Below are 26,084 nucleotides of genomic sequence, written 5' to 3'. Positions count from 1 at the left end.
TATGTGGGTTTTGAAATACGGCGGATCGACTGGTGATGAAAGATTTCCACAAAACTGCCGGGAAAGTGGTATTTGGGCGCAGAAAAAGGGCGGGTCTGCATTGATGACCTTTTTGTTAAATTTTTTGAATTCCTTGAAAAATAACAAACATTTTCTAGAAGACAATTTTTTGAAATTCAAGTTCATTTGTTTAGGCAGCAACAGCGCCGGCTCACGTGAATATTTTTTTTTCGAAACTGTGCGAAAAGTTGTGTCTTGGGGCTCTCTTTCGATGACCTTAACATGTTTACCAAAAATTTTAGATTTCCAAATAAATCAGTTTTTTGTTATTCCTGAAAACTGTGGAAATGGACTTAGCCCCTTTCTGTTCTCACTGATTCAACTACAGAATACTTGTTATTCATTGCTTATATGTATTCTGTAGACGTAATTACCATTATGTAACATCAAGTAATTAGATTATGTATTCACCATAATAACTTAATGATAAATAAAGCAGGTATTGCATAATCGTCCGTGTATTATTTATTTTATTCTATGTGCATAAATATATTATTATCTCATGATTTACCAAAGAGTAGGTAACGAGGTGGTAAATCGCCAGTACCTATCTGTGATAGTACTATTAGGTGTAGGGTAAGGGTGAAGTTAGACTATGTAGCAGTTTGTGGCAAGGGTGCCAAAACTACCTTTACAACTTGAAAATTATTAAAATTCATTAGGCATAAAATTTTTTGATACCTACTTTGATACTAAGGGGATTCTCTAGTGAGTTAGTTGTGAATTAAATACCGAATTTAAGTGAATTTTGTTGGAAGAGCTTTATAAAACCAAAACGTTATTGCGTCAAAAGTGACCTCGCTACTTCCTTTTTGAATATTTTTCCTACCCATACGACAAAGGCATACCTGCAAGTAATGCCGGACACCATTTTTTTAATTGTCGTATTTTTAGGTATGATAATATTCGAAAATATTTAAAATTTTTAAAAAAGATGAACATCGTTAAAAATGTTGCGTTATAATAATTAGAAAAAATTCATTAATCGCATGTGCGTCACTCTGTGGAATTAATTATGCATCGTTTCATTGTATAATGTAGATTAGGTACTTTTATGCGTATGATGATTGAAGTCAGGCCGCCAAATGAACGTACCCAGTACCTATGTCCACATTATTCGTTAACACAAGCGTATTGAATGCGACCGTGTAGATATTTGTTTGAATTATAACTACCTATTTCATAGTCAGACGAAATTCGAGCAGAATGTCGATAAAAAATGACAGCGACGAGCATTGCAATTTGCAAGATATTGTTATTTCTGGTATTTCTGGAGTTTTTCCCCAAAGTGAAAACGTAGAAGAATTCAAAGATAATTTACTGGCAGGAAAATGCATGATTTCTCAAGAAGATCGATGCGGTTCAAGTATGTAATACCTACCAATTATTTTATCATAATCGATTTGAGAAACTTGATACAGCTGTCAATTCTGATTTTTTTTTCAGGCGGCAAAACTGGATTACTAAAAACCATCGATCGTTTCGATCATTCATTTTTTCGAATTACTCATCAACAAGCTGCCGGAGGTTTGCCTATCTCTTCGAGATTATTACTTGAAAAATCCTTCGAAGCTATTTTAGATGCAGGTAATGATTCTCAATTTTTCATTCGAAAAAAAAGTAGTGCTCACTTGCTCAGTGGCTTTTATTTCCAAGTGGAAAGAGCTTTCAAATTCAAAAGCGACTTTGACAATTTTAGGTCCATTCACAGGGTGTCTACATATTAAAAAACCGGTTTGATCAAAGAATTAGAACTGGTTTTTAATGGCGCAATGTATTCCACACACTAAGGTGACAAAAACGTGAAATGCATTTTTTGAAACCGGTTCATTAATTTATAACCAATTGACAAAAATCCCCTAAAAATTGTAGATAGGGAAAAAAGCTTGAAACAAAAGTTGTAAAGCGTGAAAAATTGAACCATTTTCACTGATCGGATTTTGAAACCGGTTCATCAATTTGCAACCAGTTCACCAAAATTCCCCAAAAATTGTAGATAGGGGAAAAAGCTTGAAACAAAAGTTGTAGAGGAAGAAAAAATACACAATTCTGTCTAATCACATTTTGAAACCGGTTCATTGGTTCGCCTTTAGCAACCAGTTTTTGACAATCAACAAAATTGGAGATGGAGAAAAAAGCTTGAGACAAAAGTTGTGAAGCGTGAAAAAATGAACCATTTTCCCTGATCAGATTTTGAAACCGGTTCATCAATTTGCAACCAGTTCACTGAAATTTCCCAAAAGTTGTAGATAGAGAAAAAAGCTTGAAACAAAAGTTGTACAGGGTGAAAAATAACACAATTCTTTCTAATCACATTTTGAAACCGGTTCATTGGTTCGCATTTAGCAACCAGTTTTTGACAATCAAAAAAATTGGAGATGGAGAAAAAAGCTTGAAACAAAAGTTGTAGAGGGTGAAAAATTACACAATTCTGTCTAATCACATTTTGAAACCGGTTCATTGGTTCGCATTTAGCAACCAGTTTTTGACAATCAACAAAATTGGAGATGGAGAAAAAAGCTTGAGACAAAAGTTGTGAAGCGTGAAAAATTGAACCATTGTCCCTGATCAGATTTTGAAACCAGATCATCAATCAGAAACCAGTTCACCGAAATTCCCCAAAAATTGTAGATAGGGAAAAAAGCTTGAAACAAAAGTTGTAGAGCATGAAAAATTGAACCATTTTCCCTGATAAGATTTCGAAACCAGTTTATCAATTTGCAACCAGTTCACCAAAATTCCCCAAAAATTGTAGATGGCGAAAAAAGCTTGAAACAAAAGTTGTAGAGCGTGAAAAATTGAACCATTTTCGCTGATCGGATTTTGAAACCGGTTCATCAATTTGCAACCAGTACACCAAAATTCCCCAAAAATTGTAGATAGGGAAAAAGCTTGAAACAAAAGTTGTAGAGCGTGAAAAATAACACAATTCTGTCTAATCACATTTTGAAACCGGTTCATTGGTTCGCATTTAGCAACCAGTTTTTGACAATCAACTAAAAATTGAAGATGGAGAAAAAAACTTGAAACAAAAGTTGTAGAGCGTGAAAAATTGAACCATTTTCCCTGATCAGATTTTGAAACCAGTTCATCAATTTGCAACCAGTTCACCAAAATTCCCCAAAAATTATAGATTGAGAAAAAAGCTTGAAACAAAAACCGGTTTCAAAATGTGATTAGACAGAATTGTGTAATTTTTCACCCTCTACAACTTTTGTTTCAAGATTTTTTCCCTAGCTACAATTTTTGGGGAATTTTTGTCAACTAGTTGTAAATTAATGAACTGGTTTCAAAAAATTCATATCACGTTTTTTGGGGGGAGGGGGTGTTTATAATTGCAGGATTATTACACCCGTGTGGAGAGGGGTTTAGATTTGGTTTATCGGGTTGATGTTCTTTAGTAGGGTTATGAATTTTTGGATTTCGGAAGGGTTGTCTGGGATAGTCATTAAATTTGGGTCTATTTGGAGAATTGGTCTTGTTTGCTGTAATTTAGCACAGGTGAATAGTAAATGTTGGATGGATGGATGTAGGTTCATTTTCGCAGAATTGACAGGGGGTTTTTGAATTTTTTGGTACAGGTGGTTCTTAGACGGGTTATAATTAGGTTCTTCCAGGAGTAGATTGTTTTTTTGTGTTGAAAGAGTTTGTTTGATGTCTGTGATGACCAGAAGTTCTGCCGTTTAGAGTGAGTATTTTGTGTAAAGAAGGATTTTATATCGTCAGGGGTTAAAATGGAGAAGGGTGGGGGGGGTCAGTGGCTGATTTTGCATAGGTGTCAACAAGTTCATTTCCTTCAATGCCTACATGACTAGGAAAATACATAAGGTGGATGGTGTGGTTCGAATTTTGGAGATCTAGCTGAATTTTGTGAGTATTTTGATCAATAGGGTGATCTGAATTGTCGACTTAGTGTGTACAATACATTGCGCCAATAAAAACCAGTTTGAATTTTTTGATCAAACCGGTTTTTCAATTTGTAGACACCCTGTGCATGGGCCTAAAATTGTCAAGGTCGCTTTTGAATTTGAAAGCCCTTCTTTTTCCCTACTCAATGCCCCTTCATTCATGTCGCTAGCTCTTTCCACTCAGAAATTAAAGCCACAGAGCACTACTTTTGTGTCATACTGTATGAAAAGCCACCTCATGAAAATTGGCATCGTTGCTTTTAAGGCCTGGTCAATGATAATCGTAGGTATAATTGGCAAAAGTCAATTAATAACATAGTGATATGCTTTCAAGGGCTAATTTCGTCCTACTTATAAGGCTCTTTATAGCCTTCACCTCACATACCACATACAAATGAGATTCTCATTTAAATTAAGAGAAATTCCATTTTTAATTTGTTCTCAAACTCGTGTAAGGTTACAATCCTCAACAACTGAAAGGTAAAAACGTGGCTGTTATTTGTGGAGTAGTGGACAGCTGTGACGAAGAAGATCCAATCTGGGATGCAGAATTAAAAGATACAAGTTTGACAATGATCCATACCATGAAAGCAAATCGAATCTCTTACTTGTTAGATGTTCACGGTATGATACTTATCAATATTTTACCCGATACAAATATTTAAATGAAAAAATAATATTTCCCATTCAAAAACACACACACGAGCCATAGATAAAATTGTACGTATATTGACAGGACCCAGTTTCACTGTTAATACAGCCTGCTCAGCATCTATGTACGCTATGGACACAGCTGTTCGAGCAATTCGAAATGGTCAATGTGATGCTGCTATCGTATGCTCAACAAACCTTTGTCTTTCGCGAACAAAATATTTTGGTACGGATAGTCCAGTACTGAACCGGAATGGAAATACGTCGCCTTTCAACAGTGATGGTAGGTAATGGGGATCTTATTTGCAAATTGCAATTGAAAGTGAAAATAGAGTAAGATTTGAGCGACCACCTGCAAATTTTTGGCAGTTTTCTTGATCGAGTCCGTGTATCAGGTGGGTGATCTTCCCCTTCCCCTCTTGCCTTCTACCTGACCTTGGACTGTCAACTTTTCCCAGTTGTCCTGTCTCACGATGTGCCCAATGTAGTGCAGTATTCTTCTCCTGATGACTGTGCTTAGTCTTTCCTTTACACCCAGTTGTTGAAGTATTGACGCGTTTGTTCTTTTCTGGACCCATGATATCCTTAGCATGCGTCTGTAGCAGTAGGTACATTTCGAATGCGTCAATTTTATCTTGATCTGCCTTGCATATAGTCCAGCACTCTGACGCATACAGGAAGATGGAGAAGAACTAGCGTTTTTACTATTCTCAGCTTTGTGGCCTTAGTAATATTGTGGCTTTTCCATATCCGGTTGAGCATTCCCATTGCTGTCTTTGCTATAGCCGACCTTCTCCTGATTTCTCTGGCTGAGCTTCCCTGATTCGTTATTAATGAACCAATGTACACGAAGTCCTGCACAACCTCTATTCTATATCATCAATCTCCAATATTTCAGGTCTGTTGTTTTGCTCCCTATCGATTATCATTATTTTCGTTTTTCCTTTGTTGACCCTCCGGCCTGCCTCATTGCTAGCTTCTTCGATTTTCCTGAGCATTTCCTTCATCTCATCTGGTGTTTCTAAGAACAGGGTTGTGTCATTGGCATATTGTAAGTTTGACAATGTCTTTCCTCCAATTCTGACTCCCTTTTCCCAATCCTCTAGTGCAGCTGTTCTCATTACCCATAATCCATATGCATTGAAGAGGATTGGGCTTAGTATGCATCCTTGTCTTACTCCCTTTAATTGCTGTATGGAAATGATTGGTGAGCTCTCCTTCAACTCTCAGCTGTGCCTCATTGTCCTCATACAGACTCTCCATAAGACTGACAAAGTGCTTTGGTACTCCAAGCTTTTTGTGGTTTTGCCAGAGGATCTTCCACTTCACATTATCAAATGCCTTCTTGTATAGTCAATGAAGCACATGTACACTGGCTTGTTGAATTCTCTAGCCTTTTCAATCACTTGGCATATATTTAGGATTTGTTCTCTTGTGCCTCTTCCTGGCACAAAACCCGCCTGTTCTGGTGGTATTTGTGGCAGGATGTACCCTTTGATACGCTCGTGTGTGATAGTTCTGTAGTTCGAGCACTTCATCTTTGAGCCTTTCTTGTGCAGAGGTACATACACAGATATAGTCCAGTCTTTGGGCCATTTTCCTTCTTCCCAGACCTTGTTGCAGATTCTGTGTGGCACTGTTATGCTTTCCTCTTCTGCTGCTGTTATCATTTCAGCCACAATTCCATCTGCCCCTGCCGATTTGCCTTTTTTCAGCATTGCTTTTTAAAGGCTGCTTTGACTTCCCCTCATAGTATGGCAGGTTCCAGTTCACGATTTAGCTCTGATTCTCCTTGGTCACCTCTGTTGTGAGAGTTGTCTGCCATTAAAAACAACAAATCAAACTGAACGTTTTCAGAACAAAAAAAACTAGCATTTCTCAGGAAATCGAAATAGATTACCAAATACCAGGTTGAAATAATTGAAAAAATTGAAATTTTTCCACACACTCATCTTAATGTTGACAGTTGACGGTTACACAAGAGCTGAGGCAGTAGTGGTTGCTTTTTTACAAAAAAGAGAGCATGCTCGAAGGGTGTACGCCAATGTCATCCATACAAAGACGAATTGCGATGGTTTTAAAAATGAAGGAATCACGTTTCCTTCGATAACCCGACAAAAGGAATTATTTAGAACATTTTACGAAGAAGTTAATTTGAATCCGAACATGGTGTCATACGTTGAAATGCATGGAACTGCTACACAAGTAAGAATACAATTTATCTAATCGTAATATTCATTCTTGTTGAAAAAAAAAGTATTTCTTCACAAGGCAGGCGACTTCGTGGAAGGAACATCGGTGGAGGAAATATTCTGCACTGATCGCACAACGCCACTAAAAATAGGTTCGGTGAAATCTAACATGGGTCACGGAGAAGCGTCATCAGCTTTATGCTCAGTAGTTAAAATGATCACTGCATTCGAAACTGGAATTATTCCACCGCATATTGGCTATGAAAATCCAAATCCCAAAATACAAGGTTTACATAACGGTCATCTGGAGGTTAGTTGAAATCAAATGTAGACAATAATACTATGCAGGACAATACCTTAAGTTAGATATAAAGTAACACAAGTTTCCATAATTGTGATTATATTTTTGCGAAGGTGGTAACAAAACCAACTCCTTTGGAGGGTAAATATTTCGCTGTCAATAGTTTTGGCGTTGGAGGAGCCAATGGTCACATTTTGCTAACCCCTCATGATAAAGTTAAGAAATTGAACACACCTGCGAATCATGGAATACCTTTGTTAGTTGCAGTATCAGGAAGGACAACAGAAGCTGTGGACTACATCATAGATGACGTAATTCATTATACACATCTCATTCAGGGGGTATCATATTGCACTTTTTTCTTGAGCCCTATTGAGGAGAAGCGAGAAGGATAATATCCAAAAACTGTGCCATATGCCATATAAGTATCGATAGTTTAAATGTCTTAGAAAAAATGTCACTTTAGCATCTCACAAAATGATCCTGAAATTTCACGGTTGAAAGCGCAGGAATTAAGCGAATGAAAAAAATTTTAATTAAATACATAATTAACGACTCAAAAATTTCAGGCAGGCACTCCGCATAAAATATGTATTGTCTGGCATATTATTGAAGATAGAGAAAAAAACTTGAGCCAAAAGTAGTAGAGCGTGAAAAAATGAACCATTTTCGTTGATTGGATTTTGAAACCGGTTCATCAATTTGCAACCAGTTATCAAAAATTACCCAAAAATTGTAGATAGAGAATAAAGCTTGAAACAAATGTTGTAGAGCATGAAAAATAACACAATTCTGTCAGATCACATGTTAAAACCGGTTCAATGGTTCACATTTAGCAACCAGTTTTTGGCAATCACCTAAAAATTGAAGATAGAGAAAAAAACTTGAACCAAAAGTAGTAGAGCGTGAAAAAATGAACCATTTTCGCTGATTGGATTTTGAAACCGGTTCATTAATTCGCAATCAGTTATCAAAAATTACCCAAAAATTGTACATAGAGAAAAAAGCTTGAAACAAAAGTTGTAGAGCATGAAAAATTACACAATTCTGTCTGATCACATTTTGAAAACGGTTCATTGGTTCACATTTTAGCAACCAGTTTCTGAAAATCACCTAAAAATTGAAGATAAAGAAAAAAACTTGGAACAAAAATTGTAGAGCGTGAGAAATTGAATCATATTCGCTGATCAGACTTAGAAACCGGTTCATTAATTCGCAACCAGTTATCAAAAATTGCCCAAAAATTGTACATAGAGAAAAAAGCTTGAAACAAAAGTTGTAGAGTGTAAAAAATAACGCAATTCTGTCTACTTGATCACATTTTGAAACCGGTTCATTGGTTCACATTTAGCAACCAGTTTTTGGCAATCATCTAAAAATTGAAGATGGAGAAAAAAGCTTGAACCAAAAGTAGTACAGCGTGAAAAATTGAACCAATTTCGCTGATCAAATTTTGAAACCAGTTCATTAATTCGCAACCAGTTATCAAAAATTACCCAAAAATTGTAGATAGAGAAAAAAGCTTGAAACAAAAGTTGTAGAGCATGAAAAATAACACAATTCTGTCTGATCACATTTTGAAACCGGTTCATTGGTTCACATTTAGCAACCAGTTTTTGGCAATCATCTAAAAATTGAAGATGGAGAAAAAAGCTTGAACCAAAAGTAGTACAGCGTGAAAAATTGAACCAATTTCACTGATCAAATTTTGAAACCAGTTCATTAATTCGCAACCAGTTATCAAAAATTACCCAAAAATTGTAGATAGAGAAAAAAGCTTGAAACAAAAGTTGTAGAGCATGAAAAATAACACAATTCTGTCTGATCACATTTTGAAACCGGTTCATTGGTTCACATTTAGCAACCAGTTTTTGGCAATCATCTAAAAATTGAAGATGGAGAAAAAAGCTTGAACCAAAAGTAGTAGAGCGTGAAAAATTGAACCAATTTCGCTGATCAGATTTTGAAACCAGTTCATTAATTCGCAACCAGTTATCAAAAATTACCCAAAAATTGTAGATAGAGAAAAAAGCTTGAAACAAAAGTTGTAGAGCATGAAAAATTACACAATTCTGTCTGATCACATTTTGAAACCGGTTCATTGGTTCACATTTAGCAACCAGTTTCTGACTATAAAGCTGAAATTTGAGATATACCCTATTTTTCGACATGCCAAATCGATTGGAAACAGTTTCAAACTGTTTTGAGAAGTTCTGGAGCCTCCAGTGGATTTTCAAAACTTGAAATTTCCACAAAATTTCATCATCATCAAATAAATATGTCTTTGAATGTAACAAATTTTTCAATCAAACCATAAAATTACAGGTTGTGAAGAAGTACGAAGATACCGAATACATAAGATTAATGCATGAGATTTTTAGCGAAGACATAAATGGTCATCTTCAACGAGGATTCGTTATTTTGGATGCAGGGAAAGAGCATAACAGATCCAAACAAGCAAGAAAATATTCACGTCATACCTACCTACGACTTGGGTATATTTCACTTAAATTTTAATAGATACGTATTTCCTGGACATGTTCTAGTTCGTTTCCGGAGAAAAAAGACCAATATGGTTTGTATTTTCTGGAATGGGATCTCAATGGACGACAATGGGCCAGTCCCTGATGAAAATACCAATATTCGCCGAATCTATTCGAAAAAGTCACCACATACTAAAATCAAAAGGTGTCGATTTGATGAAAATCGTCACAGAAAACGATCCTTTGATGTTCAAGAATATTTTGAATTCATTTGTGGGAATAGCAGCAATTCAAGTAAATCAAATTTTATATTCCTCAAAGGCTCGAATAAAATACTTTTACAGGATTAAAGTTCAACTTTCCGAAATATGCCAATAGATTGCATTGATTGATGTTCTGTCTGCACTCGACGTCAAAGCTGATGGAATAATTGGCCATTCTGTAGGAGAACTAGGATGTGCTTATGCTGACGGATGCCTTACAGCGGAGCAAATGATTCTGACAGCTTATTATCGTGGTTTAGTTTCTTTAGAAACCGAGGAAATTCGCGGAAAAATGGCGGTCATTGGTAAGCGAACACAATGCAAATATTTGTAACAATAAATTTCTAATACAAACTTAGACTTACCTCTGATTCAATTCACATGCCTAATAAAGGTGATGGTTACAATACGATGAAAAATCTTGTGCCTCAAGAAATTGATATAGCTTGTCACAATAGTCCAACCAGTTGCACGATATCAGGTCCCACTGAAGTTGTCGACAACTACATCGAGCATCTGAAACAGAAAAACGTATTCGTTTGTGAAGTGGATACGTCAAATATCGCATATCATAGTCGTTACATTACTCCAGCGGCTCCAAGATTTAATTCATACTTGAAAAAAGTAAGATTATTAATAACCCCCCCCCCACAGGTAAAAAAAAGAGAGAGAGAGAAAGTAAACGCCACAAACCGCAATAAAAATATCTCTTATGGACTTTCAGGTTATCCCTGAACCAAAATTAAGGTCCAAAAAATGGATATGCACGTCTGCTCCAGAAAATGAATGGAATTCAGATACAGTGAGATATTGCTCGGCCGATTACCACACAAATAACCTCCTCAGTCCGGTATACTTTGAAGAAAGCTGCCAGTTCATTCCTAAAAATGCTGTATTAATCGAGATAGCACCTCATGGTCTTCTAAACGCAATTTTAAAACGTTCCCTGCCCTCAACTGTAACAAATATACTATTGACTTTGAAAAATCACCCGAACCAAGTGGAATATTTCTTAAATGCTCTAGAACAGTGAGTAGGATGTTATGCACAAGAAATGTTAGCCTTTTATCAACATTTTCTATCAACGACAACTTTCATCATAATTTTTGCAGAATTTATACATCAGGATGTTGCTCAAAACTTTATCATTTATATCCACCGGTTCAATTTCCTGTCAGTAGATCTACTCCGATGATTTCGCCTCTCGTTAAATGGAAACACGATGAGAAATGGCCCATAGGAAAACTCGGCGCTGATACTTTGGTATCAGGCAGTCAAAACGTTTTTATAAATCCACAATCTGATGGATTCAAATTCTTGAAAGATCATGGTGTAAATGGAATAAATGTATATCCTGGAATTGCATACCTTGTAAGAGTACTTCCATGAAACTGGATTCAACAGTTTGACATTCATTAGCAGACAGTTTCTAGTTTCAAGTTCATCACATCATCACTAATGGCAACTTTCTATTAAAGGTGATAGTCTGGCAGACTCTGGCCAAAATGCAAAAGAAAAAATGGAGGGATCTTCCGGTGGTATTTGAACAAGTTCGTTTTGAACGAGTGACTGAGATTCCTGATAAAGGTAATTCTTCTTCTTTTTAGCTGAGACTCGTCGCTAAGAATAATAATAAAATGACCATTCCATGCCATTTCTGTTTCACCAGGCTACCTAAACTTCAACGTAGCCATTCATATTGGGACAAATAATTTCGAAGTTACTGAAAAAGGTGCAGTTGTAGCCACCGGACTGGTACGAGTAGCAGAAAATATTGCCATAGAAAAAGTGGACACGAGTCGATTCGAAAACGACACCATTGATACCGATTCAATAACCCTTGATAGTGAAGACTTCTACAAGGAGATGAGATTAAGAGGATATAGTTACAAGAAGGCCTTCAGAAGGGTCACTTGCGTTAATTCTACTGGTTGGAATACGCTGAATTTCAGAATAAAATTTGTTCATCTCAAATAGTGATATAGATTTTATAAATTGATCTGATCTTGCATAAAATCTAGGTACACATGGAGAAATATCATGGGACGATAATTTTGTCACGTTCATGGACGCAATGGCTCAATTTTTAATCCTTCAGATCGACACTCGTGAACTTCTCGTTCCCATTTTCATACGAAAACTCGTTATTGATGTTAAGAGGCATTTTCAAATGCTGGAGACAGTAAACTCTGAGACACCAAGTAATGATTAAATTACCTGAAAATTACTGATTGGGCTATTTTAATAAGTTTGGTCTCAAAAAATTTAATGAATTCGAATTTGAAATGTGACAGAACTTGAGCTCAATTTCTACCCTCACATCAACCTGTTGAGTTCTGGTGGTATTCAAATGATAGATTGGAAGCTAAGATCCGTTGCTCGAAAGCAACATCAATTGAGTCCTACGTTGGAGACATATCAATTTATTCCTTACATAAATAATGAAGTAGGTACCTAAACTTAGTATACATGCATCTTATTGTGCTTGCTTGAGTGATTGTTCTCACCACAACAGTAAAAAAGAGATCAACATTCTCTCTACTTTTGGATTAACACGCTGCCAAATATCAAAATACCCACTATCCTTAAAAAAAATGCAGTATTTTCTTAAGGGAGGCATTTCAACTGCCCTAAAATTATTTAAATCAGACAAAGCTCAATCAATAGAGCAAGAGCATACAGAAATACATTAGCACTCAAAATTTCAGACGCTGAAGTGCATTTTTGGATTTTTGGCGAATTTCTAAAAATAAAATCTATGCTAAAAAATTCTTCTTCTTCATAATTTACTTGTATCTGAGCATCATGTATGGAGCCTCGCCAATCTGCTGTCTCCAACTTTCTCTGTCTTCAGCCTGTCTGGTGCACTCCCTGAGGGGAAATCATGCAGCCTTTTTGATAAGGTTTGTGTACTTTGTGGGCGATCTCCTGTGCAACCTCTTTCCCTCTACTTGTCCTTGTAGTACAGTCAACTTCTTTAGGTTGTCTTGCCACACTATTATGTCCAAAATATCTCAGGAGCCTCCTTCTTATTTTCCAATCCAGCTCGAAATTCACGATGTTGATTTTTGATTCGCGCAACAACAGAGGGTGCATCTTCGATATCATTCTATTCGGTGCTAAAGAAATTAAGGCATTTGCGGAACAATTGATCTTCTGCCTTATCGTCAAATTCTTTTGTGAGCACTACCCATGCTTCACACGCGTCACGCGGAGAGCCTACCAGCAATGCGACTGTAGTTCTGGTGATATCGTATGAGAAATGATTATCTTTGCTTGATGCAACACTTTTTGCCATGTTGCAATCAACTTACATGTTTCGGCGGCTGTATCGGTCGTTTTCAGTTCAGCTGGGCATGTTGATTTACCTTTGACGATTTCCACGGCGTTGAAAAGGGCTAGTATGTCAAGCACATTATCTTTCCATGACGGCCAATTGCTGGAACCGGATAATGGCTTGATTCCCTTTATAAAATCCATGGTGAAACCAGATATTAACAGCTGACAACTGTGATCTAATTTCTAACGTAGAAGATAATGCGAATACACACACAAACCTCGGTAATCAAATCTAGATAACGAACCAAACAAAATACATCTCAATTAGTGTTTTATCTTGCCAGTATTGGTCTGTTTGTTCTTTTCTTGGTCTATCAGATTCTAAGCATTTGTCTATAGCAGTACATCTCAAATGTGACTGTCCGTGATAAAACGGACTATTGGTTGCAAAAATCAAAAAATGTTTTTTCACCTAAAAATTTGTGAAAATTTTTTTTTATTTGTTGCGACCAATGGTTGGTTTTATTACGGAGTGCGGACAGTCACAAATGCATCTATCCGGCTCTGAACTGATTTCTTCACTATCCATGTCTCCAAATACTATCAACTAACAATACTGGCAACTCCATTTAAAATACATTGAGCGTTTTTGTCGCAGCAAAAGCGCGATCTGAACAGCCTGAACTGAAACTAACTCTCATCAAAAATGCTCTGATTGGTTGATTCATAACTGGTTTGAATTTCACGTGTCCGCAAGATTTAAATCAGCAAATCAGATGCTTGTGTAAAACTTAGATACTTGCCAAGCCACTAGGAGGATAAAACACCTTTTTTTGATGGAGTTGCCAGTATTGTTAGTTGATAGTATTTGATGTCTCTGAGGCATAAAGGAATTTATTGAGAATACGAGCGTTTTTACAATCTTTAATTTTGTTCATTTGGTGATTCCATGGCTTTCCCAGATTTGGTAGAGTTTTCCTACAGTTGTTTTTACAATTGATGCACATCTTCTTATCTCATCTTCTGAACCTCCACTGTTGGTTATTAGGGAGCCTAAATATACAAAGCTTTGTACCCATCCACCTTTTATTCTCCTCATCTGGACCACTATTTTAATGCTAAATTTTGATGCAAACATTGCAAACCTTCTGAATTGCGTTTTTAAAGAATGCTTCTGAGCATTGCGCTAACTTGTCTATTACTTTACCCCACATATAGTCTGATATAGAAGTTATCTTACCCCGCATATTCAATTCTTCAAAAACATGATTTGGAATGGTTGGAGGTTTGCATTAAATATTAGCGTGATTTCAGATTGGAATAGCAGTCCAGATAAGGAATAAAAGGTTGTTCTTTGTACCACTTCTATTCCATCTATCTCTTGCAGCTCAGGTTGGTTGTCATTCACCCTGTCTATTACCATCATCCTGGTCTTTGATTTGTTCACCTTCAGACACTTAGCTAGGATAACTTGTTCAATCTTGCCCATGATCTCCTTCATGTTGTTCATGTTTTCAGCCATTATTGTGGTGTCATCTGCGTATCTCAGATTCGATATTTTCCAGCCTCCTAGCATAGCCCCTTTCTTCAATCCCTCTAGAGCTTCCCTTGTTACCCATTCTCTACATATATATGCGTTGAACAATATTAGGCTGAGAATGTTGTCCTAGAAATCTTAAATTTGGTATGTGCCCTATTCTTGATGCCTCGAATTGGCTGGGAATGGTTCCGGACCATTTTGAGCAGTTCATGGAGCCCTCAGTAGATTTTTGACAAATTAAATTTTCACTAAATTTTACTCACTGCAGATGGAAAGCTAAAATTCACTTTCCTTGCCATAATTTCAACATGTTGAGTTTATTGTAAGTAAAAGGACATGAAGCAGTTCTGAAGCTTCCAGCCATATTTTGAAAATTCTTTGATTTTTGAAATAAAGAGCGAAAATGAGAGGTAGAAGATACAACACTGGTGTGCTTGCAAACACATTGTCATGTAGATTAGACCTTCCTTTAATACTGTTACAAGTTTCAAGTCGATCTGGTGAATTTTGAGGGATTTATAGCTGTTTAAAGTGAACAACTTTCAAGGTCGTGTCGTAAAACTTTAAGGAGTGACTTGAAGAGGATCTTTGAGTCAGGGAGATCAGACTTTGAGTTGGGGGAGAGGTAAATGTCTTAAAATGTCAAACGTGATGTTTAAAAAAATTATGGAAATGTTTGAGGAAGATCAGTTGATCAAAACCTCACAAAAAGTAGGCCATGAGATTCTTGTTGCCTCTGAGGTGAGTAAAAAATAATTTTCAAAGGAGATTGACCTCATAAGTTGTTAGTGTAGTCTTCCTTCAACTCAGTGCATCATATTTTTACTCAATGCTCCCATCTAGAAAGAATTCTTCAAAATTTGAGTGGAGGTTATTGAGTCCTCCTCAAAAATGCAATGGGTGTTGATTCTCAGGTAAAAACCAACTGAGTATGAAGTAAAGGTCCCTAGGAATCAAATCTGGGGTGTAGAAATAGTGAGGAGACTCTAAGATGTCTTGAGGAGGTAACCATTCCTCAAAGAAGTAATTGCAGCACTCCTCTATTGAAAAACTTGTACCAAAAAAATATGGAACAACCTACAGCATTGAAACTTTTAACAGTACTAAAGGAAGGTCTAATCCACACAACAACGTGTTTGCAAGCACACCAGTGTTGTATCTTCTACCTCTCAGAACAATTTCCCGGAACTTAATTACCAGGCATCTGGAATTTTAGGCACTGGTGTCAGTATTTTCCCATGATCTATCGATTCAACTTGATTCGGTTCAAGAAATTTTCCGGCAGTTGTGATATTTCCTTGGTTAAGAAATGTAAAAAAAATAATAATAAATACCTAAATTTCAGGAAATGGATTTAAATTCAGCAATTAGAACATGCATTGAAATAGTTTTGGAAAACACATCCATAGTTAAAATCAAAACTGTCGAATTGCTGGATTCAGCACAGTCTACTTCTATTACTTCTTCAGTCTTATCCAGAATAGCAATGGAGATTTTGAATGATTTGCCTAACATCCAAGTAAGTAACTTAGGTAAAGAACAACGTGACCACTGAATGCTTGAAAAACTACTTACATTGAAACATTTGGTTATCAAGGCTGATGTTAATATTGTAACCGATTCTACAAGTGCATCAGAAGTGCGGAATTTACCAGGAAATGTAGAATTACTCCATGAACTACCCGGAGGCAAAAGTGCTTCGATAGTATTAATTTCAAATATTCAAAACAACATTCAAGTAAATTTTGCATGAATTATCGAATATTGATATAATTTTTTTCCTGTAGAAACTTTTTTTATAACAATATTTTTATATGCTTGACTGAAAATCATTTTCGCAGCATATGAAGAAAATATTCGATACATTAAGAGACGATGGATTTATAATAACAAAACAATTAACAACTACAGACGATAATTTGATAGAAAATTTGGGATTCGTAATCTCCTTCAGCAGTAGAATCAGTTCACATGAGAAAATCTTACTTCTAAAAAAGGTATAAAGGGAATCATTTAAGTAAGGTCATAAGCATGTTATTGCACAGTAGATATCCAAAATAACACGTGTTTCATTACCCAGGAGCATCTATCTCGAAGTAAACTGAATATCACAACTGTAGAAATAAAAAATGATTCGTATTCTTGGATAATTCAGTTACAAGACACACTGAAAAGGCTTAAACTGAAAAAAGACGAAGTACTGGTTTTATATGCTGAAAAAGAACCAACGAATGGAATATTGGGATTTTTCAATTCCTTAAGAAAGGAAGTAAAAGGAATAAATATGAGGTTCTCGTCAATTCCACGTTCGATTAAATTGTAAAATTTGCCAGAAATGCCAAAAAAATTATAATTTTTTTTTTCAGGTGCTTTTTTGTATTTGATACAGAAGCCAAGCATTTTTCACTGGCGGATCCGTTCTATAAAAATCAATTTGATAAAAATTTAGCTCAGAATGTCTACAAAGGAGGAGAGTGGGGTAGCTATCGTTACCTTCCACTTGAGCCACTTGAAAATATCCAAACCAATAGTGCCATTTGCCAACTGGAAACCCCTGGCGACTTCTCGTCGTTCAGATGGATCGAAAGTCCACTGAATTTAAACAAGTACTTACATAATTAACAGTTTAATCATACCAATCATACTTTTTCAAGTTTCAAAATGTTTGAAGATATCTGTTTCGCAGGAAACCAGGAGGGAAATCGCTTGCAAGAGTCTACTACAGCGGTCTAAACTTTCGCGATATAATGCTAGGATCGAGGAAACTTTCCAATGTGGATTCGTCCCACTACAGTCGTTTGGCTGATGTAAGTACAATATCAAGTTTGAAAAATCCTAATCTATCTAAGTATTCAATATGGTATAGAAAAATGTTGAAATCGAGTGAATATTTTCTTAGCCCTGTCCAGGTTTTGAATTCTCAGGACGTGATGAAGAAGGTAATCGAGTGATGGGAATAGTACGCCATAGTGGAATAGCCACATTCGTTGAAGTGATTCCATATTTCACTTGGAAAGTTCCACACAATATGACACTTGAAGAAGCAGCCAGTATTCCACTCGTGTATATTACAGTGAGGAAATTTAACGATAGCGTTAATCGTTCATCACCTACTTGAAACCTCAAAAACCGATAACTAGGAGAACTTTTTTTTCCATAGGCGATTTGCGCTTTTTTTGTTAAAATACAATTGAAGAGAAGAGCCACAGTTTTGATTCACGCAGGAAGCGGAGGGGTAGGCCAAGCGGCCATTAACATTTGTCTTTATTACAATTGTAATATTTTTACAACGGTTGGTTCTCCAGATAAAGTTCAATTCATGAGGAATATGTATCCTCAGGTAAATATAATAGGTACAAATATATATACCTATTTCAAATGTTTGAATTGAATTTCGATTCGTAAAATTGTGTCTGTTCACTGTCCAGATTCCAGAAACACACATTTGTTACTCCAGAGACACGACATTCGAAACAACAATAATGCAACTAACGAAAGGAAGAGGAGTAGATGTAGTTTTGAATAGCCTTTCTGATGAAATGCTTAAGGCTTCAGTACGCTGTGTTGCCAAAGGCGGACATTTTTTAGAAATAGGAAAATCGGATACCGGTGGGTTGAACGAACGACTAACGATGGGTACTTTCAAAGAAATATTTTGTTGGAGAGTATTTCATCAGTGCTAATTGTTACTTATCAGAATTGGGACGTTCTTTGTATGAAACTACTATTCACAATGTGCAACTTGATCATTTCTTTTGGAATCAAGATGAAGAAGCCTTAAAATTGAGTGAAGAATTTCAAAAAATACTCGATCTGGGTGTTATTAAACCCATCAGACGAATAATTTTTGAAGCAAATGAGATTGAAACAGCTTTTAGGTAGACACATAGAATAGAAAGTCTCTAAAAATTGAATTAAAGTTTCAAAAATATGTTATGAACGTGTCTCCTATCTTTCCTCCAGACGCATGGCTTTTGCAAAACACATCGGAAAAGTCTTGATAAAGTTGCAAGAAGAGGATACAGAGCCAACTACGGGACCAAATCTATCACTAATAAATGTAAAACCGTATGTAATCTGCCACAGTGATAGATCTTACATCATTATAGGCATGTACAAGTTACCTAATTACAGATTACTTGAAAATGTACCTACTACCAGGAGAACCTCTTGAGGTGTACGTACACTGTAGAGTGTGGTTTGAAATTTCAGACGCACTAATTAATTTTTCAATTTTTGACGATTTTATATAAAAAATTCGAAATCGAACATTTTTGGTGATTCTTGATGTTTTTAGAAAAATACATACCTGCTTAGGTATTTGGTAAGAATGATAGAAATGATGCCGAAACTAAACTTCTCTAACTTTCTCTAGCCAAATTTCTCATCTTCAGACCATTCTGGAACCTCCAGCACAATTTCAGAGTTCTCCAGAAGGCATGAAAATCAGTTCAGACAGCTAAAAAATAAATTGCGCATTTCTAATTCTCGGCCTATTCAACGGGTTTATCCTCATTTCAGCCAATTTCCAGGCGGACACCTCGATTGCATTTTTTGGACCAGTATTTCCAGTCACTCGTCCTTAAAAATATGTTGGTTAAAAAAATTCACTCGAGGAGTCCGCCTGGAAAATCAGCCCAAATGTGGATAGGTACATACCTGTGTTGATTGTTGAATCAATTGAACATAAGCCACAATCTGAATTTCAGCAGCGCAAATCAATCTCCACGCCTTCTGGAGAAATTTCAAAAATTCTGGAGAGACTGGAAACTGCCCTGGAGGCTTTGGAATGGCTAGAAATAATTTTGATTTTTAGAATTTTCCCACTATTCTATGGTCAAAAAACGCACTTGAGGTGTTCTGCTGGAAATTTGCTCAAATATGGATGAACCCCTTCTCCTCCTTCTCGTGTCTGGGACATTCGGATCTCTTTAAATTCTCCCTTTCCATCTCTGCACCAGGCCTTCTGTGTGATAGTTCATTTCTCCCCGCAGCTCCTCTCTAGTGTATGCAGTGCCTGCGCCACATACGAGGAGGTGGTCGTCAGTCTGTCTTTGTCCGCAATCCAGACACTTCACATCATCCTGAATGCCCCATCTAGTAAGGTTTACTGCTGTCCAGGCACATCCAGCTCGGATCCGGTTCAGTGTGAGCCACTCTACACATGGCAGTTTGTGTCCATTTGCCAGGTTCTCATTACATGTGGCCTTTTCCTAATCCGACCATCTTTTCTCTCTCTCCTCCACTGGATCCACTTTCATCACATGGGTCTCCTTCATAAAACTCCTCCTGGACTTCAGCCTTAGGGTCACCTCCTTCTGGCTGAACATAACATGGCGGGGGTCTTGTTCTTTTCTTGTCCTCTCTACATCGACTACCATGCACCATCTTATCCCAGGGGGTGCAATGCCGCATATTCTTGGTAGGTGTTTAACACTGGTTGGTCTTATGCAGTCAGACACAATTCTCATGCTGTTGTTGAGAGCAACGTCAATCTTCTTACTCTGCTGTAGAGTAGCACAGTGCTGTGGCTGTTGTCCTTGGTGTCTTTGCTCCCCATCTAGTTGATATACCAGTTTCCGCAGTAAGTTGTTTCTTGCTCCCACCTTTATTTTTGTGTTCTCGCAGTGTCTTTTACATGTGAGGGTTCAATCTAGTGTGATTCCAAGGTACTTGGGATTTTCACTGTTCTCCAGTTGCACTCCTCCCCACACCAGCTTCAATGTGCATTTTACGTTTGCATTCTTCAGGTGGAAGCTACACACTTTTGGATGGATTTGGTCTGAGGGCATTATCCACATAGTAGGTCTGTAGTGTATCCCCCTGAGCTGTTGCTGCTAGGTCATCTGCATACAGGAAGTGTCTGGTCTGGTCTCCAATTGTTTGGTCATTTGTGTATATATTGAATAGGATTGGAGCAAGAACACCATATAGGTACATGGACTGCTATCTCATATGGAGATTAAAGGGAATAGCAAAGCCAAAGCAATAGAGGTACTTAATTAGGACATGGGCTCTTAGCATGCGCCAGATCTCGTTGCAACAAGTGTTGTCGTTGTTGGAATGTAGGAGGGTGTTCATCGTTCGGCGATTGGAAGGTGTGAGAGCACTTTGGATTCCTGCACGCGCATGAAAATTCCCGATGCTCCCAATTAAGTACCTCTATTACTTCGGCTTCATTGGTAAAACGGAAGATAACAGTCCATGTACAAGGGGCGTTTCAAAAGTCTCTGCCCCTGCTGTGGGGAGAGGCTCCTAATCCAAGTTGGAAAAAAACTGAATACACCATTCAAACCACGAGAAACTTCTTTATTTTTCAACATAGTCTCCATTACTGTTTGAGTTTATGGTTGCACCTCGAGGCATATATTCAAAAGACAGTGGGACTTCTCAGTTTTGCACTTTGTCACTCACAGAGAATTTCAACGTTTCCACACCATGGAATCTTTTTTTTGGACTGCTGTGGTGTAATGCACCCATGTCTCATCACCTGTGACCACGCTGGTAAGAATATTGGGGTCATTGTGGTACTGGGTGAGGAATGAAAGGGCAGCTCTCATACGTTTGAAGTGATGTTGGTCACTGAGAAGTCGAGGGACCCAGTGGGCACAAATTTTTTGAAATCCATTTTCCACCAACACACAACAGATTGAGGATTGTGAAACATCAATATTATGATAATGCTCTAACAATAACTCTTTCACTTGCGTTATGGTATAGCGCCATTCTTCTTTAAACAACTCGAGCACACCCACAGTGGTCTCTTCATTCACAGCATCGCTGGGGTGTCAACTTCGCGCATCATCATGCAGGTTTGTTCTACCCTCTTTGAAGTGTTGAATGCACTCACGAACCGATCTGTAAGCGATTGCACTATCACCATACATCGCCTTTAACTCATTATGAATTTTTTTACCATTAAAATCTTTTGTAACGAGGTACTGAATCAAAGCACATTGCTCACACAAACTGTACACACAAACTAGTGGTAGCTCCATGGTTAATCACACACTGACTACAAACTATTCCAGCTAAACCTTTCAAATTTTATCCAGGTATTCTCTCATCCTTCCTGAACATAACGGTGTATTGTTCATCCCCCCAGTGTTACCGCAAGCTGAGATCTGATAGCGTGGTAGAGACTTTTGAAACACCCCTCATATATATAGTCAAAGAAGAACACTCCCCTGTGGCAGTCCATTTTTTTGCCTTCTCCATCTACTGGACTTTCCCACGTGGGTTACATGGAACATCCTGTTACTGTGCGTAGATTTAGTGATAGTGGTGAAATTGTGGTCTTGGGTGACTTCATATACTTTCTTGCACAGTAGGTGGTGGTTCACAGTATCATATGCAGCAGTTGGATAAACAAACACTGCACCTGCAATTTTTTTCTTCTCCAACCCATCTTCAATGTGTTGTATGAGGTTGGTGGCCTGGCTTGTACAGCTTTTCCCCTAGTGAAAACCAACTTGTTAAGGGATAAGTCTGTCATCAATTGTGTCCTGTACTCTATTGAGAAGTAGTCGCTCAAATAGCTTATAGCAATGGCACAGGAGTGAGATGGGTCTGTAGCTTTTCCTATCATCAGGGTCTTTCCCAGGTTTAAGAATTGCTACTACCTTTGACTTCTGCCAGAGCTTCGGCATCCTTGCAGTCTTCACCACATTATTGAAAAGGTCAGTCAGCCACTTGACACCCATTGGCCCAATTCTCTTGATCTGCTCACTGTGTATGCCATCTAAGCCAGTTGCCTTGCCTTGATTGGTGAATGGGGTGCTCAGGTGGTTCTATTCTTCATCTTTAGTTCTCTTCCACCTACTCTTCTGGATTTTGATCGGAGGTTTGCCATTTTCAACCAGCTGGCTAGCTATTTAATTTGGTGTAAGTGTAACCTTGGGAATGGATGGGCAGCTTATTTTCTCTCCCTTGAGCCCCTTGATGAGTTTCCAGGCCTTGGAGCTGTCCTTGGTCAGGTCCAGACCCTCCATGAGTTCAATCCATTTCTGGCTCCTACCATCAGCCAGCAGTGCCATCAGCTCCTCTCCCTTTTCTATGGTTGATTCAACAAAAGGGTCCCTGCCTCTTAGAATAGTCCTTCTTGACACTGACTGCAGTGTGTCAACAAAATCTTCATAGTTATCTGGGACTGGTTCAATGGTCTTAATTTCTTCCTCAACACAGTTTTTGAAACTCACCCAATCTGCTTTTTAGAAATTGAATCGTCTCTAAACAGATTAAGAATACGCCAATTGTGTTTTCTGGAGAAAATATTAAATTCTGGAGAATTCGGACATTATCGGACCGACCAGAGGCTTCAAAATGGCAAGAAATGTTGAAATTTGATTCAAAAAGAGTTGGTTCTAGTTTCAGGGTAGATTTCCATCATTCAAAAAATCAATCTGGCCAGCTAAAATTTCGATTGTAGTGGTTTCAAACCATGCTTTTTTCAAAAATCTTCTTCCTGTCCAAATTGAAGTTGGACACCAGTCGAGAGGTTTTCTTGTTAATTACTAAGCTAAATAAGTCTGATTCCTATACATGATGACTTCCTCACTTCAGGCGGGCTAGGCGGATTTGGGCTGGAATTGGCAGACTGGTTAGTTCTACGAGGTGCTCGAAACATTGTGCTAAGCTCTCGATCAGGAATCCGGAATGGTTATCAAATGCACCGAATAAATTTATGGCGATTGTACGGAGCTAATGTGATTGTTTCAACTGAAGATGTAACTAAAGAAACGGAAATGATGATATTGCTGCGAAAAGCTGCAGCTCTGGGTCCAATAACAGGAGTATTCAACGTCGCAGTGGTAAACATAAAATGAATTTTAAAACGCGAAAATGAAATTTAAAAATATATACAAATAGAATACGTACATATTTGAGTGCAATGCATAGCTTTGGACAGTTCGAGACCCACAAGAAGTATTTAAACATCTTTGTCTTAATAGGTTTTGGAAGACAAACCATTCATCGAACACAATGAACAATCATTTCGAATTGGAGTAGATCCGAAAGCAACAGCAACCATTCATCTAGATCATCTGACACGAGAAATGTGCCCAGAACTGGAATACTTTGTTGTGTTTTCAAGTGTCATAAGCGGACGAGGCAATGCGGAATCAACCAACTATGCTTTTGCGAATTCCATCATGGAGAGGATATGTGAAGCAAGAAAATCCGAAGATTTACCTGCTTTGGCCATCCAGTGGGGAGCCATAGGAGATGTAGGAGTATTTGTTCAAATAGTTGGAGATAATGAATCAGCTGTAATCGGTATGGATCGTATTTGAACCAATTTGGACTGCAGGAAAAAAATATATTTTTGATTTTTTTTCAAATCAGGAGGTACTGCTCAGCAAAAAATTGAATCTTGTTTGAAAACATTGGATACATTTATGAAACAGCAGAGTCCTATCGTCTCTAGCATAGCTATAGCGAAAAAACTTCAAGTAGAAACCGATGTCATAAATGGTGTAGCCAATATTCTAGGTAGTACATATTTACGATTTTGATTGACAGATCAACTAAGTTATGTAGCAACGAATACCATAATTTTAATAATTACCCATTATTATTGTTTTTGAATGCACCAGGTATTACAGACATTAACACTGTAAGTCTTAATTGGACTTTACCAGAGCTAGGTATGGATTCGATATTAGCAATGGAACTTCGACAAGTGCTCGAATCAGAATTCAATTTCTTCTTCACTCCTGAAGAATTAAGGAAGCTAACCTTCGCAAAATTATATCAGCTCAAAGAGGACAAAATGAAATCTTCAAAATTCGGTTACCTAATAATTATCAGAAGTAGGCTACTCTGAATCTTGACCATTAAAATGCTAAATTTACTATACAATTCCTCAGGCAAAGAAGAAGAAGACGAATCAGAGAAACTCAAAGAGCCCCTGCTACGAATACCATTCGAAAATGGAAAAATCACGAAAGAACTGCCAGTCGATGAAAATCCAACTGTGTTCTTATTTCCTGGCGTAGAAGGTGGGATTCAAACGTTTATTGGTAGCATTTCATAGCATTTGACAACTAACAAAGAATGATTTTCACTTCAAAAGGCATTGCGGCATTTATGGAACCACTAGCTAAGAATCTCAACATTCAAGTTCTATGTTTCCAATACCACAATACCATCGAGTCAGCAGAATTCTTCCTTACAAAATTAAGAGATGAATTTGCAGAAGTATATTATAAGAATCATTTTTTTCTTGGAAGGGGGGGGGGAGGAAGAATTGAGTAGAATTCTAATGGAAAACTGTAATTTTTAGATTATTCTAGAAAAACTCGGAACAGCTCAACAATTTTTCATCATTGGATACAGTCTGGGAGGTTTACTCGCGATAGAAGTTGCCAGTGTTTTGGAGGAAAATGGTAAAAAAGGGCACATATGGTTGATAGATTCGACGCCAGCTTACGTAATTCGGAAAGCAAAAGCATACGAAAGCCAGAAACCTAACTCGAGTGAAGATAAAAGTAGACATAAAGCGATTAACAACGAGCAATACTCGGTATTACTTGATGAAGAGAATAGTAGGTTGAGTTTTCTGATCAAAAACGTATTAAGTCACAAGTTTTCTCACAATCTTCTCGAGTCATCGTGCACTTTAATTACAAGTGCGGAGTTTCTATTTGATTCGAACGATTCTTCAGGACTGACAGAAGTACGTATAGGAAGATGAACGAGTCATATTGACCATCACATACTTACACAAAAAGAAAAAGATAATCTGAATAAGACGAGAATTGATATACTTTCTTTTTTTTTCCCCAATCAAATGCAGATTTTCAGAAATCCAGTACAAGTTTGTCATGTTGATGATACTGATCACTATACAATTTTAAAAAATTCAGCAACTGCAAGAATTATAATGAAGAATTCGATATGGAAGGAAAATTGAGGGAATAATGCATGAATTACGTACAAAAGTTGTGAAAATGAATACAGACCATCTTTTTTTTTTACTAAAAAATTAGAAGTTTAGAATGAAAATAAAACTTTGAAAATTTGTTTTACCTATATCTCTGGGGATTTTGCTCAAAAAGCAAAAACGCTACTGCAACATTATTTTTTGCATTTTTTTCCCCACAGCTTACCAGCAAATAGTACCTATTCCTCTATTTCAATTATAGTCAATCAGTACAGAGTATTTTTATCCAAACCAATCAGAGAGATCAGTATTTTACAATGATAATGTTTAGCAATGATATTAGAGCATCGTACCTCAATAAGTATTAGTTTTGAACCACTTTGGAGACCTCACTGATTTTTTTTCTTCAAAATTTGAAATTGTAAAGGCTGGACGAGGAGAGAATGGTAATACGGATGATTGTATTAATTAAATCGGTGATGATTAAGGTCAGAATATATTCACATAGAATAGACGTATCGT

The 26,084-nt window shown here is 37.2% G+C and overlaps 1 protein-coding gene across 2 annotated transcripts; it reads left to right on the top strand.

The window, feature by feature from the left end:
- The first annotated feature begins 1,114 nt into the window (after positions 1 to 1,114).
- LOC135834360 (fatty acid synthase-like) lies at positions 1,115 to 25,713 on the top strand. 2 transcript variants are annotated; one of them, XM_065348227.1, is made up of 36 exons: positions 1,115 to 1,426; positions 1,507 to 1,647; positions 4,425 to 4,592; positions 4,705 to 4,902; positions 6,586 to 6,824; positions 6,891 to 7,121; positions 7,226 to 7,423; positions 9,438 to 9,569; positions 9,659 to 9,889; positions 9,974 to 10,163; positions 10,253 to 10,482; positions 10,583 to 10,887; positions 10,971 to 11,229; positions 11,337 to 11,445; positions 11,528 to 11,788; positions 11,880 to 12,059; positions 12,153 to 12,304; positions 16,023 to 16,196; positions 16,275 to 16,415; positions 16,519 to 16,674; positions 16,758 to 16,966; positions 17,044 to 17,283; positions 17,364 to 17,484; positions 17,577 to 17,750; positions 17,838 to 18,017; positions 18,106 to 18,286; positions 18,375 to 18,555; positions 18,641 to 18,786; positions 23,240 to 23,487; positions 23,629 to 23,953; positions 24,023 to 24,169; positions 24,274 to 24,468; positions 24,547 to 24,678; positions 24,753 to 24,877; positions 24,963 to 25,355; positions 25,476 to 25,713. In XM_065348227.1, exons 1-36 carry the CDS (start codon positions 1,267 to 1,269, stop codon positions 25,590 to 25,592), a joined length of 6,969 nt encoding a protein of 2,322 aa, XP_065204299.1. In that variant the 5' UTR covers positions 1,115 to 1,266; the 3' UTR covers positions 25,593 to 25,713. The 2 variants fall into 2 exon arrangements, with proteins under 2 accessions (XP_065204299.1, XP_065204298.1); XM_065348226.1 differs by having other exon boundaries at positions 17,349 to 17,484.
- The last annotated feature ends 371 nt before the right edge of the window (positions 25,714 to 26,084 follow it).

This window comes from Planococcus citri, chromosome 2, assembly GCF_950023065.1.
Source record: "Planococcus citri chromosome 2, ihPlaCitr1.1, whole genome shotgun sequence".
NCBI classification, from domain to species: domain Eukaryota; kingdom Metazoa; phylum Arthropoda; class Insecta; order Hemiptera; family Pseudococcidae; genus Planococcus; species Planococcus citri.
This window is presented reverse-complemented; position numbering and strand designations above follow the sequence as displayed.